Raw genomic sequence first — 14,375 nt, 5'->3', positions numbered from 1 at the left:
TTCTGAGGCTGGTAACTCTATTGAACTTATCCTCTGCAGCAGAGGTAACTCTGGGTCTTCTATTCCTGTGGCGGTCCTCATGAGAGCCAGTTTCATCATAGTGCTGGATGGTTTTTGCGACTGCAATTGAAGAAACTTTCAAAGTTCATGAAATGTTCCGTATTGACTGACCTTCATGTCTTAAAGTAATGATGGACTGTGGTTTCTCTTTGCTTATTTGAGCTGTTCTTGCCATAATATGGACTTGGTCTTTTACCAAATAGGGCTATCTTCTGTAAACCCCCCCTACCTTGTCACAACACAACTGATTGGCTCAAACGCATTAAGAAGGAAAGAAATTCCACAAATTAACTTTTAAGAAGGCACACCTGTTAATTGAAATGCATTCCAGGTGACTACCTCATGAAGCTGGTTGAGAATGCCAAGAGTGTGCAAAGCTGTCATCAAGACAAAGGGTGGCTACTTTGAAGAATCTAAAATCTAAAATATATTTTGATTTGTTTAACACTTGTTTGGTTACCACATGATTCCATATGTGTTATTTAATTGTTTTTCTACAATGTAGAAAATAGTAAAAATTAAGAAAAACCCTTGAATGAGTAGGTGTTCTAAAACTTTTGACCGGTAGTGTATTATGACGACATTTGATGACGTTTTTGTTCGTTTTGGACTTCGGTGAGGATTTTTCCGGCTGTTCAGGCACACACATTTTTTTCTGGAGGCAAGCCGAAGTTCGGAGCCAAAGTCTACACCCCTTCGTTGGTGATTGGTCAACAGTAGGGATTCTTCAATGAAGTCTTTGTTGTCATTCAATGAGAGACGACTCGTTTTCATGCACATTGTTTCATTGAAATATACTGCACCAAACATCTTAGTTAGATGTAAAATTGCGCAACTAAGATCTATTCGACAAAAACGTCAAAATTAATGACTGATTTCTTGAGTTATCTTAGAATAAAACAGACTATTTTGAGGAAGTGTCTCAAAATTGACAAACAGTACTATTGCTGCTTTTTTCTCATTTTTCAAGCAAAGGTCTTTTAACCTCTACGGGATCGGTGTCCCGTATATGGGACGGTTGAGCTAACGTGCACTAATGTGATTAGCATGACTGTTGTAAGTAACAGCAAACTTTCCAGGACATAGACATGTCTTATCTGGGCAGAATGCTTAAATTCTTGTTAATCTAACTGCACTGTCCAATTTACAGTAGCTATTACAGTGAAAAAATACCATGCTATTCTCTCCTCTCCTCTCTCTCTCTCTCTCTCTCTCTCTCTCTCTCTCTCTCTCTCTCTCTCTCTCTCTCTCTCTCTCTCTCTCTCTCTCTCTCTCTCTCTCTCTCTCTCTCTCTCTCTCTCTCTCTCTCTCTCTCTCTCTCTCTCTCTCGGGGGTTGGAGTTTGGAGGATGTGGCATGAAGTCCTCTCCTACTCTGTCTCATTTTCTCTCTCTCACTAACTCACACACTATTGTGTATCTCATTCTCTTTCTTTATTCGGTCTCTTCTAATCCCTTGTTGGTTGTCTTTATTCTAATCCCTTGTTGGTTGTCTTTATTCTAATCCCTTGTTGGTTGTCTTTATTCTAATCCCTTGTTGGTTGTCTTTATTCTAATCCCTTGTTGGTTGTCTTTATTCTAATCCCTTGTTGGTTGTCTTTATTCTAATCCCTTGTTGGTTGTCTTTATTCTAATCCCTTGTTGGTTGTCTTTATTCTAATCCCTTGTTGGTTGTCTTTATTCTAATCCCTTGTTGGTTGTCTTTATTCTAATCCCTTGTTGGTTGTCTTTATTCTAATCCCTTGTTGGTTGTCTTTATTCTAATCCCTTGTTGGTTGTCTTTATTCTAATCCCTTGTTGGTTGTCTTTATTCTAATCCCTTGTTGGTTGTCTTTATTCTAATCCCTTGTTGGTTGTCTTTATTCTAATCCCTTGTTGGTTGTCTTTATTCTAATCCCTTGTTGGTTGTCTTTATTCTAATCCCTTGTTGGTTGTCTTTATTCTAATCCCTTGTTGGTTGTCTTTATTCTAATCCCTTGTTGGTTGTCTTTATTCTAATCCCTTGTTGGTTGTCTTTATTCTAATCCCTTGTTGGTTGTCTTTATTCTAATCCCTTGTTGGTTGTCTTTATTCTAATCCCTTGTTGGTTGTCTTTATTCTAATCCCTTGTTGGTTGTCTTTATTCTAATCCCTTGTTGGTTGTCTTTATTCTAATCCCTTGTTGGTTGTCTTTATTCTAATCCCTTGTTGGTTGTCTTTATTCTAATCCCTTGTTGGTTGTCTTTATTCTAATCCCTTGTTGGTTGTCTTTATTCTAATCCCTTGTTGGTTGTCTTTATTCTAATCCCTTGTTGGTTGTCTTTATTCTAATCCCTTGTTGGTTGTCTTTATTCTAATCCCTTGTTGGTTGTCTTTATTCTAATCCCTTGTTGGTTGTCTTTATTCTAATCCCTTGTTGGTTGTCTTTATTCTAATCCCTTGTTGGTTGTCTTTATTCTAATCCCTTGTTGGTTGTCTTTATTCTAATCCCTTGTTGGTTGTCTTTATTCTAATCCCTTGTTGGTTGTCTTTATTCTAATCCCTTGTTGGTTGTCTTTATTCTAATCCCTTGTTGGTTGTCTTTATTCTAATCCCTTGTTGGTTGTCTTTATTCTAATCCCTTGTTGGTTGTCTTTATTCTAATCCCTTGTTGGTTGTCTTTATTCTAATCCCTTGTTGGTTGTCTTTATTCTAATCCCTTGTTGGTTGTCTTTATTCTAATCCCTTGTTGGTTGTCTTTATTCTAATCCCTTGTTGGTTGTCTTTATTCTAATCCCTTGTTGGTTGTCTTTATTCTAATCCCTTGTTGGTTGTCTTTATTCTAATCCCTTGTTGGTTGTCTTTATTCTAATCCCTTGTTGGTTGTCTTTATTCTAATCCCTTGTTGGTTGTCTTTCGATCGAAGGATATTTACAAGAGAGATTGAGTGTTTGAGAGACTAGGAGTTTTAGTGTGTGTGTGTGTGTGTGGGTGGGTGGTATACAGTGTGTGAGTGTTATCTAAGTGGTAGAAGAAAATGAGCATTTTCACCATGGAGCTGTTTTTCTTTCCTCAGAGACTTAATCACACTTCCCTCCCTCCCTCCTCCCTCCCTCCTCTCTCCCTCCTCCCTCCCTCCCTCCTCCCTCCCTCTCTCCTCTCTCAGTATGGGGTATCGCCTCCTCCCTCCCTCCTCCCTCCCTCTCTCCTCTCTCAGTATGGGGTATCGCCTCCTCCCTCCCTCCTCCCTCCCTCCTCCCTCCCTCCCTCCCTCCCTCCCTCCCTCCCTCCCTCCCTCCCTCCCTCCCTCCCTCCCTCCCTCCCTCCCTCCCTCCCTCCCTCCCTCCCTCCCTCCTCCCTCCCTCCTCCCTCCCCTCCCCCCTCCCCCCTCCTCCCTCCCTCCTCCCTCCCTCCCTCCCTCCCTCCCTCCCTCCCTCCCTCCCTCCCTCCCTCCCTCCTCCCTCCCTCCATCCCTCCCTCTCTCCTCTCTCAGTATGGGGTATCGCCTCCTCCCTCCCTCCTCCCTCCCTCCTCCCTCCCTCCATCCCTCCCTCTCTCCTCTCTCAGTATGGGGTATCGCCTCCTCCCTCCCTCCATCCCTCCCTCTCTCCTCTCTCTAGTATGGGGTATCGCCTCCTCCCTCCCTCCTCCCTCCCTCCATCCCTCCCTCTCTCCTCTCTCAGTATGGGGTATCGCCTCCTCCCTCCCTCCATCCCTCCCTCTCTCCTCTCTCAGTATGGGGTATCGCCTCCTCCCTCCCTCCATCCCTCCCTCTCTCCTCTCTCAGTATGGGGTATCGCCTCCTCCCTCCCTCCATCCCTCCCTCTCTCCTCTCTCAGTATGGGGTATCGCCTCCTCCCTCCCTCCATCCCTCCCTCTCTCCTCTCTCAGTATGGGGTATCGCCTCCTCCATCACGAGAAGCTGTCAAATAGGAATAATAGTACTTTCTTTTTTTATCCATCCATTACTACAGAAACCTTCTTCTCTGTTGCCAACAGGCAGACCACACACACACACACACACACACACACACACACACACACACACACACTACTCCAAGTGCAGCACTACCTAAAGTTATCTAGGGTTAAGAGCATTGCTCAAGGACAACGGCAGTATGGAACTTCTGAAAGCAGTAACTATCTATATCCATGGGTCCATATCTGTATTGCCCAGCCTGGGATTAGAATCAGCAAATTTACAGCTACAGTACAGGGTTACATTTATTATTAACTCCCCTCACTTTCTGTCTATCTCTCCCCTCTCTCTCTCCAAATATTTATATGGAGATGGAGGGAGTGAGAAAGAAAGGAGGGGGGAGAGAATAAAATGAGAGATGGAGAGAAAGAGATGAATTTAGAGACAAAGAGAGAGAGGTCTTAGTGGTCTTAAATATTGAAGACCTTCGTCTTGTTGTCGTTGCAGGGTTATGTAACAGCTGTGTGTGTGTGTGTGACACGCAGGGATCTGAAACGGAATCACCTACCGGACCTTCTCCATCTCTCCTTCCCTCCATCCCTCCCTCTGTTCTCCACAGAAGCACACCTCATTAAGACAAAACAGACATCCTGTTGTTCCTCCTATTTGTTTTAATGAGTGCCTCCATTCCTCAGTCTTCATAGATCTAGAATAGTCAGCGTGAGGCCCTATGGAGCTCAGTCACCCCACTTCACTGCAGCCCGCTCCATACACTGCACACACAGTGGTGTTGGTATTCCAGAGACCGTGGCCTAAACCCCTACAGAGGTTTGTAGTGTACAGACAGAGCCATTACACAGCATGGGCCTCACACTCATAGACTAGAGAGAGGGGGGTAGAGAGTGGGAGACAGTCAGATACACACACACACACACACACACACACACACACAAAGCAAGCTGTACTTGCAGGGGAATGCAAATTTGTGCATTTGAGGAGTTTCTATGATAATGAATGTTAAAGTGTGTGTTGTTTTTGTGCGTGCCTGTGTGCGTACTTGTGTATGTGTGTACTCGAGTACGATGGTACAATGCATCTGCCGCTACTACTACTAATACTGCAACAGTTGACGCTGCACACACTCTCTCTGAGTCTGATTTGGCCTGGTTTTTCCTCAGACCCACAATAGCAGCTGGGTCTTAGAAGCTGCTAGGTTTCTCCCTTCCACTAATGACTGGAATTGAGGAAGTGGAAATAAGTTCTGCAGGGAGATAAGTGGCATGATGATACTGTCTGTTTTCATTGGCTTGAATATTATTCTGGGAAATGTGGAAGATTGGCATGTCTCCGTTTGAGATCCCTCGTGTACATACACTCACACACACACACACACTTTATATGATTTACTTGGTGTCTTTGATAGTGGATTCCTGAGAGGTGGAACTTCAATGAAAAATTACTGCTTAGCAGGGACGATTAAACAGAATCGGTTAGCAAAGCCGTGTGTGTGTGTGTGTGTGTGTGTGTGTGTGTGTGTGTGTGTGTGTGTGTGTGTGTGTGTGTGTGTGTGTGTGTGTGTGTGTGTGTGTGTGTGTGTGTGTGTGTGTGTGTGTGTGTGTGTGTGTGTGTGTGTGTGTGTGTGTGTGTGTGTGTGTGTGTGTGTGTGTGTGTGTGTGTGTGTGTGTGTGGCTGACAAGACCAAACTGCATCACTGATCTATTTATCAGAAGTGCTCTTACAGGGTACTGTACATCAAATCAAATCAAATGTTATTGGTCACATACACATATTTAGCAGATGTTATTGCGGGTGGGAGCTTAGAGCCACACTGATAACTCTGTCTGTCTCTCTCTCTATCTCTCACCCTCTCTCACTCTCTCTCTCTCTCTCTCTCTCTCTCCCTCATAGTGGTGGAATGTGGAGAAAGGGGAGGCCCTCCAGACCTTCTACCCGACAGGAGCCAATCTGAAGAGGATCCACGTGTCACCTGACTTCTCCACCTTCGTCACCATCGACAACATCGGAATCCTCTACATCCTGAAGAAGGTGGAATGAGAGGGAGGCATAGCTCAATAGTCTAAAGTGGCTTCCTTATAGCTCAATAGTGTAAAGGAAGTGTAGCTCAATAGTGGAAATAGCTCTCGTCTCCTCTCCTTGCATTGATCTGAAAGAGCCAGACAGGTGAGAGCCAATGTCCATTAGGCATCTGCCTAGCCTGCGTGTTCAGATCAGATCGGAGCAGTTGAAGAACAGGAGATCTGCTAAAGGAAAAAATACATCATTTCTACTGCTCTGCCTTCTTCTGCCTGCCGTAACAGTCAGAACAATCCCAACAAAATTGATATCCTGAAGAAATGAACTATTATGCTTTTGTTATTGTATCAGGGGACGCTAGAAAAAATACATTTGATTCTTACTGCACTGGGGTAAATTGCATGCAATATGGAGAGATTTTACTATGCTCTTTTTAACTAGGAAAATCTATGCTATAATGAAATGCACCAGCATTATCTGTTGTGATTCTATAGTGATGTTGTCAAACACAGTGAATCGTTTCTGTATTTCTAAGTGTCCAATGAGTCTTTTGCTTTGTTGATGTAGTGGCACAATGCAAATGTGAAAGTGAAAGAATTTCCCATGTTATCTGTCGTCTTAAACAAAGTACATGTATTTTTCCCTGTGAAGTTCGGGCGCAGGGAGCCTAGCGATTTAAGAGCGTTGGACCAGTAACTGAAAGGTTGCTGGTTCGAATCCCTGATCCGACTAGGTGAAAAATCTGTCTATGCCCTTCAGCAACGCACTTAACCCTAATTGCTCCTGTAAGTCGCTCTGGATAAGAGCCTGTTGACAAAATGTACAAATGTAAAGGTCTAAACCTAACTAAAGCCTTAAAGATGGAGTCCGCAGTATGGGGAAGCTGCCCCACCTCCGTTGTTTTGTTTTTTTGCCGGGCTGAGGAGCGTCACACAGCATGGTAAAACAAATTGCGGCAACCAGTTCTCACAGTCTCATGTCAGAATTAGACATTCATCCATGTTTCTCAAACGTCAAATTTCAAAGATGTTCCAAACATCAAAGTTCTATGTGTTTAAGGTTAAGTTCAGGCATTACTCCAAATTCTTAAAGTTAGGCATTAACTCTGAATGGTTAAGGTTAGGGTTAAGGTTTGGGATAGGCTTAAAACTAAAATATAAAAAACAACTTTCTATTGCTGGATTCAAACTTGCAACCTTTGGAATCAGAGGCAGATGCTTACACCCATCCGCCATCCCTGTCCACAACACCCTAGCAAAACCTAGTTGACGGTAACAGCGCTCTCTGTTGCCCCTACTGGCCGGTTTCCACGTCATCTCCCGACGTCCTCAGACATGGATGGACGTCGAATACTGACTTGTATCACAGGTGGCCTGGCTGGTTTGCAATGTCCTCAACAAATCAGGTTACCCCCATAAATGCATAAAAAAATTGTATTGGTTCAGCCTACATTCTAGAGCCAATGAGTAATTCAAACCTTGACCAAAGGCATTTATTGTCAGAATACCAGCTGTCGACTATGTTTACCATCAAGTTCAATACTGCTTAGGACATTTTATACACTCATTATATCAATCGAGCCTGTTTTTTTGTTGTTGTACAATACCTTTTTTATTGTATATATCTTGCTTTCGTAAATTTGTACATGTTTTCTTATTACTACGGCGCCACCCTCTAGTGAGCTTTGTAGGAAGGCAATATGATTTTTCTCCTGTGGCCTGTATCAAGGATATGGCCTTGTTCCAATACTTTGACAATGCATCCTTCCTTCCTTGCTTCCTTCCTTCCATCATTGCTTGAATAGCTGACTGATTGCTTCCACTTCATGGCTTACAATCCAGAGTCATTTAAAATCTGTGATTATTGAAAGGAAGGATGTGTTTTCAAAGTATTCAAACTGGGCCTTGTTTTTTTTTTATGTCAGAACATGTGCTGTTACCTAGTGGTGCTTTAAACTCAGTGTGCAAGTCAATCTGCAGAGGAGGTCTCTCCCTGTCAATCAAATCTGTGAAGTCTTGAGGTGGTCTCAGGACATTAATACTGTTATGGTGCTTGTGGGTGGTGTGTAATTTATAATACCTTAGAGAATAAAACATTCTATGACAGCAGTTGGCATATTTACTCCTCTTAATTCATAATTAAATCATTTGATGTTCACCATCCAGATCATAGGCTAGTATTTGATCTACACTGAACAAAAATATAAACGCAAACATAAAGTGTTGGTCCCATGTTTCATGAGCTGTAATATAACATCCCTGAACATTTTCAATACGCACAAAAAGCTTGTTTCTCTCAAATTTGTTTGCATCCCTTTTAGTGAGCATTTCTCCTTTGCCAAGATTATCCATCCACCTGACAGGTGTGGCATATCACGAAGCTGATTAAGCAGCATGATCATTACACAGGTACACCTTGTGCTGGGAAGAATGAAATGCCATTCTAAAATGTGCAGTTTTGTCACACAAAACAATGCCACAGATGTCTCAAGTTTTGAGCGTGCAATTGGCGTTCTGACTACAGGAATGTCCACCAAAGCTGTTGCCAGAGAATTTAATGTAAATTTCTCTACCATAAGCCGCCTCCAACGTCGTTTTAGAGAATTTGGCAGTACGTCCTACCGGCCTCACAACCGCAGACCACGTGTAACCATGCCAGCCCGGGACCACCACATCCGACTTCTTCACCTACGGGATCGTCTGAGCCCATCCACCCGGACAGCTGATGAAACTGTGGTTTTGCACAACCGAAGAATTTCTGCACAAACTGTCAGATACCGTCTCAGAGAAGCTCAAATGCGTGTTCATCGTCCTCACCAGGGTCTTGACCTGACTGCAGTTCGGCGTCGTAACTGACTTCAGTGGGCAAATGCTCACCTTCAATGGCCACTGGCACGCTGGAGAAGTGCTCTTCACGGATGAATCCCGGTTTCAACTGTACCGGGCAGATGGCAGCGTGTATGGCGTTGTGTGGCCGAGCGGTTTAACGTTGTGAACAGAGTTCCCCATGTTGGTTGTGGTATGGGCAGGCATAAGCGACGGACAATGAACACGATTGCATTTTATCAATGGCAATTTGAATGCACAAAGAGACCGTGACGAGATCCTGAGGCCCATTATCGTGCCATTCATCCGTTGCCATCACCTGATGTTTCAGCATGATAATGAACAGCCCCATATCGCAAGGATCTGTACACAATTCCTGGAAGCTGAAAATGTGCATACTCACCAGACATGTCATCCATTAAGCATGTTTGGGATGCTCTGGATCGACGTGTACTACAGCGTGTTCCAGTTCCTGCCAATATCCAGCAACTTTACACAGCTATTAAAAGAGGAGTGGGACTACAATCCACAGGCCGCAATCAACTGCCTGATCAACTCTATGCGATAGAAGGGTAGAAGGATTACTTTATCCTATCCCAGGTATTCCTTAAAGAGGTGGGGTTTCAAATGTCTCCGGAAGGTGGTGAGTGACTCCGCTGTCCTGGCGTCGTGAGGGAGCTTGTTCCACCATTGGGGTGCCAGAGCAGCGAACAGTTTTGACTGGGCTGAGCGGGAACTATGCTTCCGCAGAGGTAGGGGAGCCAGCAGGCCAGAGGTGGATGAACGCAATGCCCTCGTTTGGGTGTAGGGACTGATCAGAGCCTGAAGGTACGGAGGTGCCGTTCCCCTCACAGCTCCGTAGGCAAGCACCATGGTCTTGTAGCAGATGCGAGCTTCAACTGGAAGCCAGTGGAGTGTGCGGAGGAGCGGGGTGACGTGAGAGAACTTGGGAAGGTTGAACACCAGACGGGCTGCGGCATTCTGGATGAGTTGTAGGGGTTTAATGGCACAGGCAGGGAGCCCAGCCAACAGCGAGTTGCAGTAATCCAGACGGGAGATGACAAGTGCCTTGATTAGGACCTGTGCCGCTTCCTGTGTAAGGCAGGGTCGTACTCTCCGAATGTTGTAGAGCATGAACCTGCAGGATCGGGTCACCGCCTTGATGTTAGCGGAGAATGACAGGGTGTTGTCCAGGGTCACGCCAAGGCTCTTCGCACTCTGGGAGGAGGACACAACGGAGTTGTCAACCGTGATGGGGAGATCATGGAACAGGCAGTCCTTCCCCGGGAGGAAGAGCAGCTCCGTCTTGCCAAGGTTCAGCTTGAGGTGGTGATCCGTCATCCATACTGATATGTCTGCCAGATATGCAGAGATGCGATTCGCCACCTGGTTATCAGAAGGGAGAAAGGAGAAGATTAGTTGTGTGTCGTCAGTGTAGCAATGATAGGAGAGGCCATGTGAGGATATGACCGAGCCAAGTGACTTGGTGTATAGCGAGAATAGGAGAGGGCCTAGAACTGAGCCCTGGGGGACACCAGTGGTGAGAGCACGTGGTGCGGGGACAGCTTCTCGCCACGCCACTTGGTAGGAGCGACCGGTCAGGTAGGACGCAATCCAAGAGTGAGCCGCGCCGGAGATGCCCAGCTCGGAGAGGGTGGAGAGGAGGATCTGATGGTTCACAGTATCAAAGGCAGCAGACAGGTCTAGAAGGACAAGAGCAGAGGAGAGAGAGTTAGCTTTAGCAGTGCGGAGAGCCTCCGTGACACAGAGAAGAGCAGTCTCAGTTGAATGACCAGTCTTGAAACCTGACTGGTTTGGATCAAGAAGGTCATTCTGAGAGAGATAGCAAGAGAGTTGGCTAAAGACGGCACGCTCAATAGTTTTGGAGAGAAAAGAAAGAAGGGATACTGGTCTGTAGTTGTTGACATCAGAGGGATCGAGTGTTGTTTTTTTGAGAAGGGGGTGCAACTCTCGCTCTCTTGAAGACGGAAGGGACATAGCCAGCGGTCAAGGATGAGTTGATCAGCGAGGTGAGGTAAGGGAGAAGGTCACCGGAGATGGTCTGGAGAAGAGAGGAGGGGATAGGGTCAAGCGGGCAGGTTGTTGGGCGGCCTGCCGTCACAAGTCGCAAGATTTTATCTGGAGAGAGAGGGGAGAAAGAAGTCAAAGCATAGGGTAGGGCAGTGTGAGCAGGACCAGCAGTGTCATTTGACTTAACAAACGAGGATCGGATGTCGTCAACCTTCTTTTCAAAATGGTTGACGAAGTCATCCACAGAGAGGGAGGAGGGGTGGGGAGGATTCAGCAGGGAGGAGAATGTGGCAAAGAGCTTCCTAGGGTTAGAGGCAGATGCTTGGAATTTAGAGTGGTAGAAAGTGGCCTTAGCAGCAGAAACAGAGGAGGGAGTGAAAAGATGGCAGGTCCGCAGGGAGTCTAGATTTCTTCAATTTCCGCTCAGCTGCCCGGAGCTCTGTTCTGTGAGCTCGCAATGAGTCATCAAGCCACGGAGCTGGAGGGGAGGACCGAGCCGGCCGGGAGGATAGGGGACATAGAGAGTCAAAGGATGCAGAAAGGGAGGAGAGGAGGGTTGAGGAGGCAGAATCAGGAGATTGGAGGGAGAAGGATTGAGCAGAGGGAAGAGATGATAGGATGGAAGAGGAGAGAGTAGCGGGAGAGAGAGAGCGAAGGTTGCGACGGCGCATTACCATCTGTGTAGGGGCAGAGTGAGTAGTGTTGGAGGAGAGGGAGAGAGAAAAGGATACAAAGTAGTGGTCGGAGACTTGGAGGGAGTTGCAGTGAGATTAGTAGAACAACAGCATCTAGTAAAGATGAGGTCAAGCGTATTGCCTGCCTTTTGAGTAGGGGGGGACGGTGAGAGGGTGAGGTCAAAAGAGGAGAGGAGTGGAAAGAAGGAGGCAGAGAGAAATGAGTCAGATGTAGACGTAGGGAGGTTGAAATCCCCCAGAACTGTGAGGGGTGAGCCATCCTCAGGAAAGGAACTTGTCAAGCTCATTGATGAACTCTCCAAGGGAACCTGGAGGGCGATAGATGACAAGGATATTAAGCTTAAATGGGCTAGTGACTGTGACAGCATGGAATTCAATTGAGGAGATAGACAGATGGGTCAGGGGAAAAATTGAAAATGTCCACATGGGAGAGATGAGGATTCCTGTGCCACCACCCCGCTGACCAGATGCTCTCGGGGTATGCGAGAACACATGGTCAGACGAGGAGAGAGCAGCAGGAGTAGCAGTGTTTTCAGTGGTAATCCATGTTTCCGTCAGCGCCAAGAAGTCGAGGGACTGGAGGGTAGCATAGGCTGAGATGAACTCTGCCTTGTTGGCAGCAGAACGGCAGTTCCAGAGGCTGCCTGAGACCTGGAACTCCACGTGGGAGGTGCGTGCAGGGACCACCAGGTTAGAGAGGCAGCAGCCACGCGGTGTGAGGCGTTTGTGTAGCCTGTGCGGAGAGGAGAGAACAGGGATAGGCAGAGGCATAGTTGACAGGCTGCAGCAGATGGCTACAATAATGCAGAGGAGATCGGAATGAAATGAACTAAACATCTGGGAAAGGAGAGAGCGGGGCCTCCCTCACCACAACTCCCAAATATAACTCTCCCAACTTCCACCTCACAAGGATGATGTGTAGACTAGCCATATAGTGTGTGTACGCCTGCTTGTATCTGTCTGTCCGTGTGTGTGTATCAGAGAGGAGGCTGCTGACTGTAGAGGCTGCATGGCTGTCAGTGGGAGCTCCTCCGAGGAGGGAGTGCTGGGTTAGCTAGCTGCTGACACAACGTTGGTCACGCTCCGTCTGCTCCTGACACATCCTTCTGACAAACCGCTGATGGGAGCCGACAAGCCCAACATACCTCGCTGTCTCGTTATACGACGATGCCTGTCTCACACCACGCTGCCTGTCTCACACCACGCTGCCTGTCTCACACCACGCTGCCTGTCTCACACCACGCTGCCTGTTTCACACCACGCTGCCTGTCTCACACCACGCTGCCTGTCTCACACCACGCTGCCTGTCTCGTTATACCACACTGCCTGTCTCGTTATACCACGCTGCCTGTCTCACACCATGCTGCCTATCTCACACCATGCTGCCTGTCTCACACCACGCTGCCTGTCTCACACCACGCTGCCTGTCTCACACCACGCTGCCTGTCTCACACCACGCTGCCTGTCTCACACCACGCTGCCTGTCTCACACCACGCTGCCTGTCTCACACCACGCTGCCTGTCTCACACCACGCTGCCTGTCTCACACCACGCTGCCTGTCTCACACCACGCTGCCTGTCTCACACCACGCTGCCTGTCTCGTTATACCACGCTGCCTGTCTCACACAACGCTGCCTGTCTCACACCACGCTGCCTGTCTCACACCACACTGCCTGTCTCACACCACGCTGCCTGTCTCACACCACGCTGCCTGTCTCACACCACGCTACCTGTCTCACACCATGCTGCCTGTCTCGTTATACCACGCTGCCTGTCTCACACCATGCTGCCTGTCTCACACCATGCTGCCTGTCTCACACCACACTGCCTGTCTCACACCACGCCGCCTGTCTCACACCATGCTGCCTGTCTCGTTATACCACGCTGCCTGTCTCACACCATGCTGCCTGTCTCGTTATACCACGCTGCCTGTCTCACACCATGCTGCCTGTCTCGTTATACCACGCTGCCTGTCTCACACCATGCTGCCTGTCTCGTTATACCACGCTGCCTGTCTCACACCACGCTGCCTGTCTCACACCATGCTGCCTGTCTCACACCACGCTGCCTGTCTCACACCACGCTGTCTGTCTCAAACCACGCTGCCTGTCTCACACCACGCTGCCTGTCTCACACCACGCTGCCTGTCTCACACCACGCTGCCTGTCTCACACCACGCTGCCTGTCTCACACCACGCTGCCTGTCTCGTTATACCACGCTGCCTGTCTCACACCATGCTGCCTGTCTCACACCATGCTGCCTGTCTCACACCACGCTGCCTATCTCACACCACGCTGCCTGTCTCACACCACGCTGCCTGTCTCACACCACACTGCCTGTCTCACACCATGCTGCCCGTCTCCTGTCTTTCTGTATCCTTCTGTGTGTCAAAGCCCAACCGGTAAAGGCTGTGGATCTGAGAGTGATTATGATGGTTGATGGATGCTGATGGTTGAAGTTAATAAACACTGAACTCTTATTTGGTCTGGATTTAGCAAACAAAGCCCACTTTGAATTGGTTTGTTTAGACATTGTTAAAATAGAGAGGGTCTCATGAGAGTTTGTACCACCTTGTGGAGGTGTGTGTGTGTGTTAGGCCTACTTGTGCGTCTGTATTAAAATCCCTTCGTCCTGGGACCAGTGTGAAGTTTTCCAGTCTGTCAGTATCCTCATTAAAAAGTATTTGCACTCCTTTTAATTAATCATTGTCTCTGGTCGAGTTAATTAAAACCAGCTGAGTGGCTTTGCATTCACTCACAGAAGGAAACTGATGCTGGGTCTTTAAGGGCTAAGATACTTGGCACGTGTCTTATTCATTAGGCACCAAAAGCAAGAAAATATACTGAAACAGGG

General features: G+C 47.2%; 1 protein-coding gene across 3 annotated transcripts in view; it reads left to right on the top strand.

Annotated features, from left to right (window-relative positions):
* LOC121543432 (apoptotic protease-activating factor 1) overlaps window positions 1–6,723 on the top strand; it is a 56,227-nt gene extending 49,504 nt beyond the window's left edge. For 2 of the 3 annotated variants that reach the window (XM_041853293.2, XM_041853295.2), the window contains one exon: window positions 5,844–6,723. In XM_041853293.2, coding sequence (XP_041709227.1) covers window positions 5,844–5,990 — 147 coding nt within the window. In that variant the 3' untranslated portion in view covers window positions 5,991–6,723. The remainder of the gene's footprint in view (window positions 1–5,843) is intronic. The other variant, XM_041853294.2, reaches the window with a different exon arrangement.
* The last annotated feature ends 7,652 nt before the right edge of the window (window positions 6,724–14,375 follow it).

The sequence above is a fragment of the Coregonus clupeaformis genome, chromosome 28 (genome assembly GCF_020615455.1).
Source record: "Coregonus clupeaformis isolate EN_2021a chromosome 28, ASM2061545v1, whole genome shotgun sequence".
Classification (NCBI taxonomy): domain Eukaryota; kingdom Metazoa; phylum Chordata; class Actinopteri; order Salmoniformes; family Salmonidae; genus Coregonus; species Coregonus clupeaformis.
The sequence above is the reverse complement of the archived record's forward strand: the minus strand, read 5'-3'. Positions and strand labels throughout refer to the sequence as shown.